At 46.1% G+C, this 4,566-nt stretch overlaps 1 protein-coding gene across 1 annotated transcript in view; it reads right to left on the bottom strand.

Moving 5' to 3' along the window:
- LOC102862663 (probable inactive serine protease 58-like) overlaps nt 1-2,848 on the bottom strand; it is a 7,378-nt gene extending 4,530 nt beyond the window's left edge. Inside the window, exons 1-2 of the mRNA XM_006887170.1 lie at nt 2,809-2,848; nt 377-533 (exon numbers count right to left, since the gene is read on the bottom strand). Of these exons, the coding sequence (XP_006887232.1) occupies nt 377-533; nt 2,809-2,848 (197 nt within the window). The remainder of the gene's footprint in view (nt 1-376; nt 534-2,808) is intronic.
- Nucleotides 2,849-4,566: the final 1,718 nt, after the last annotated feature.

Genomic DNA, 4,566 nt, shown 5'->3' on the forward strand with positions numbered 1-4,566 from the left:
TTTGCTTCCCTGGAGACTAAGAAACCCTCCCCCTGGCCCAGGCCCCTGGCCGTGGCTGCCACGTCTTTCTCTGAGGACCTCACGCCTTCAGAGGCCTGACACAGCCACCCAAGCCAAGGTAGATTTCTCATTCAGTTCCTACAGAGAACAACTTGCCACTGTCATTGTCAAGTCTCCCCAAAGGAGCTCTCCCTCACAGTGACCCTACCCACAATGGCGAACAGTCACGCCCACTGCTATCCTTCCAATCTCTCCTCACACTCACTGGTCAATCAACTGATGGAGAAACTCCCCCTTCGTTGGTGTCCCTTTACCGCACTAAGCTTGATGTCCTTCTCTACTCCTCTACCAGGACCCAGAGCAGAGGGGCACTTACGGCACAGAACAGCGAGCGGCTGTCAGCACCCACTCGGGGTGAATGAGAGACCCCACACAGGGCTTGGGACTGGACTGCAGGTAGACCAGGTAAGGAACAGTAAAATCATGTGGCAACTTCACCTCAGGATCTTGAGAATTGGAGGTCAGAATGACACCTGGAGAACGGATGGGAAAGGAGAGAGGGTTGAGAGGTTCCTACGGAGGAAGGCAGGACTTTCTGGAGGGTGCTGGGAGTCGGGATCAACTCAACAGCACTGGGCTTGTGAGGGGTTTTATTTCCGATCTTCAAAGTTAATATCAAACACTTTAATAGTGTATTTAAATTTATTGAATCTAATTTTTTGTGCTTTTATCTTATATTTTGCATGCAAAATATTTAATCTACTTTTTAACTTTAATATAAAAATGCCAGGAATCCTGGATGTTTCCCCAGCTACATACACAAAGCCATGGCCCTTGAACACGTTCTGATACATGATGGCCTTGCGTGTGGCAGGAGAATGGCTCTGACCTTGGCCGTCACCTTTCAGGATGAAGATCATAAGGAGATTCTGGGTGGGTTTGAATCACTAAATTTTTGGTGAACAGCAAGAGCTTAACTGCTGTGTCACCAGGGCTCCTTCCAAAGTCCTATTGCATAAGGAAATTCCCCCACTGGCTTCTGCTCGGTGAGGAATATTCACGTTTTGAGTCACTAACTCGTAGACCTGTCTCCCTGGCCCAGGAACTCTGACAGTGTGATGTGATCCTGAAGGACTGTTTGGAACACTGGTGTCTTATACCAGCTTTTCAGTGTGTAGGGGGAAAGAAAGAAATGGGACCTGACATCAGAGCTGGAGAGAACCGTAAACTTGGGCTTTCAGCATCCCTGATTACGCCTTCACCCCTACTCCTTCCTGGGCCCACTCCCCAAATGCCTCCTTACCCAGGGAAGGGGACAGGTTTTCAGGAAAAGTGGGTATCTGGAACAGACTCAGGATCTGAAAGGGATCCTGAGAGGTGAGGGCATCTCTGGGGGCACCTCTGACTGCTCACAGGCATCCCAAGGGCCATGAAGAGACACACCTGACGGTGGCAACAATGACCTGTGGTGATTCTTTTTAAAAAAATGGTTAATGTTATCTTTTTCCTTCTCCTTTCAAAGTTTCTTGTTAGATATTTAACAAATCCATTCTTTATTTTAATGTATCATTCTTCTCAAAGAAGTGTGCACTTCTTCCAGGAAGAAATACCTGAATGAACAAAGTTTACTTGTACCTGGAAGGCTCTGGGCTGGAGGTAAAATATCCCTGCCAAGCAGCCTCAGAGTCCAATGGCAAAGATCATTTAGTTCTGGGGGGACAGGGGGGACCCTTGAATTCTAATATAGGGCCAGGTTTGAACAAAGCTTTTCAAAATCAAGAACAGAATTCTTGCTTTGATGCCTTTTATAACCCTAGATAAATAATGAAACACACGTCCACTTAAACACAAATTAACCTAGAAGCAAGCATTGTCTTTAATACTTAATCATCTTTGATGACAAAATACAATTTTTAATGGCATTTTTTAAATTATTATTTTATCACTCAGTTTTATATAATCATTCATAGACGTTGTTTCATTCCTGTACATTTTGTTTTTGTTTTATTAAAGAAATATATTTTAATTTTGTATTATTATTAATTTTAATGAAAATTTGCAGAGACTTTGGATTTCCATCCATTCATTGTTGTACTTTTCTCCCTGCCCACCCCTTCCCTCCAGTTCGTTTTTCTCTTTGAAAAGTATAAGAAAAGTTCTTTCATTGTTATACAATCCCTCCCCCCCCAGGCCCACTCCACTATGCAGCCTTCGTTCTGGACTCCTGTCATGACAATAATACCTAATCACATATCCCTTTAAACAGTTCTCTCCCTCATCTGTTTCAGTGCAGTGTACATTATTTATCCCATGAGGATGTCTTGGATAATAACCAGGAGGAGACTCTCTAGGGAGGATGGAGACAGACAAGCCAAGGAGTGGGAAGGAGGGAGGAAGGCTGGAAGAGGTTCCAGGACATCTCGGCTACTCCAGATAGCTCGGAATTCTGCATTATTTAGAAGGACCCCTGCTGTAGTTTGCATCCTCAGAATCAAACCCTTCTGTTCTCTTTAAAATAGAAATCTTGATTTTACTTAAAAAAATTGGTTCCTAAATTATTGCCCTACAATGCAGTAAACGCCTTTGCCATTTCGACGGTTTTCCCGTGTGCTGCTCGGAGGGCCAAGGCACCATTTGTTGTGCAGCTGCTGCTGTCTCTCCAATTTCCTGTCTCCATGAACAACACTTCCGCAGCTGAGCTCCTGTTTTACGTACCTCCCACTTCCTGTCTTCTTCATGGGGGCTGGACACTTCCAGTTCCCCACCCTTCCACCTCCCGGCTCTCTGAGGGAACAAGACCCCACTCACCAGCCACAACCAGCAGAGTGAAGAGCAGGGGGCACTTCATGGTGGCCCTGAGAACACCCAAGACTGGGTGACCGTGGCCTGTCATGGCTCAGTCTGCGTGTCCTTGGCAGGAACAGCTGTGAGGACACACTGAACAGAGGTGGGGACCTGGGGCCAGGGCTGATCAAGGACCGTCCAGTAGTTCTCGGTCTGGTCTTTGTCAAGATCCAACAATCTCAGCACTGCTTTGGGCTCCAAAAAGGGAGGGAGGACTGGAGCTTGTCACACTAGGCTCGTCCCTCTAGTCTGAACATGTCCCAGGCCTGTGTGACCACAGGCCCGCGCCCTCCCTTCTCTATGACATAGCCTCTCTGGTAACCCTGCCTTTGTGATGGGGCCCTTGTGCCCCTCACTCTGCACATGCTCCTTCCTCTGCTCCTGTGACGTGAAGACACAAAACACTGAGACATCAAGTACACTTAGTATGCTGGTTTCTTCCTTCTTCACCAGTTCAGGGATGAAGAAATAATTCCTAGGAAAATTCATGGCCAAGCCAAGACTCAGAACTGAGTCTGCAGATTCCCAGTGAAAATGGTAACTCATGCTCAAGCCTTGGGCTAATGGGAGGCACCATGGTTAAATAAATCCCACCTCTCAGGCTCTTGAATTCTGGAAAATGGCTTACTGCCAAACCCACGCCTTCTGTGTGGCTTTCACTACTCTCTGTCCGCTCGTCTTATGACACCCCTAACACCTCTGGATGGTCCCTATTTGTTCATGACAAGGACCCACACAGACGTCCAACCTCCCAGTTGTGGTCTCGTGAACACTCACTGAGATTAGTACTGTTTGTCTCCCTGAAGATGTTCATGCATAGTGCAGAGAGTTAACATGCTAGGCTGCTGAGAGGTTGAAGGTTTGAGTCCAGCTGCAGGTACCTGACCTAGTCCACCCACAGGAAACAAACCTGGACTTCTACTTCCCAAAGATGACAGCCATTGAAAGCTCTGTGGGACACAGGTCTCCTTGACATGCTTGGAGTAATGAAGAGTGGTCTTCCACCCACCCATCTAAAAGCAGCACGGTGCAGAGATACCTGTGTCATTCTCAGCTGGTGGGAAGACTTTTCATTTTCAACGCCTCCCACTGTAAATCACACACTTATGGCAGTTCTCAAATTAGGCGGCTATGAAGCCGGAGTGGCATCCACTGCCTAAACCACATGCCTCTGGAAACTCTATGAACTTGATGAAATGACGACAGTTACGGAAAGGCAGTAGGTCTTTGTTCATAGAGTATGAGTCACACTCGACAGCCATCAACAACAACAACAACAACAACAACAACAACATGATTCAAGTAGAATGGATTGGGACGAGTGTGGTTTTGTTTGGTGACTTCTCTGTTCTTCCCTGAATGATTCTGTCTAATCTCTTTCTACTCCCATCAAATGGGAGCTGTGAAATTCCCCCACCTCACAGGAAATAGTAGTTTTCAACACCACCTTTCTTTCTCCAGTTTGAAAAGGTCCCCACAAAATAAATGAATCGACTCACTCCCACAACTGATATCTTCCCTCTGAGATATGAAAAACCTCTTCATCAAAACAAACTTAACTGTTGCATTTGCCATAGCACTCCACCATAGCAGGCCCCATGGACTATATTTTTATAAGCAAATTATCTACAATGTAAATGGTTCGAAATAATTTAACGTTCTAGCACAGCTTATTCTAAGACAAACACATGTTGAACTTGAACTGCTGCCTCTGTTTCTGTG

Source organism: Elephantulus edwardii, unplaced genomic scaffold, assembly GCF_000299155.1.
Source record: "Elephantulus edwardii isolate Elephantulus edwardi_28Jun2011 unplaced genomic scaffold, EleEdw1.0 scaffold00055, whole genome shotgun sequence".
Lineage (NCBI taxonomy): Eukaryota > Metazoa > Chordata > Mammalia > Macroscelidea > Macroscelididae > Elephantulus > Elephantulus edwardii.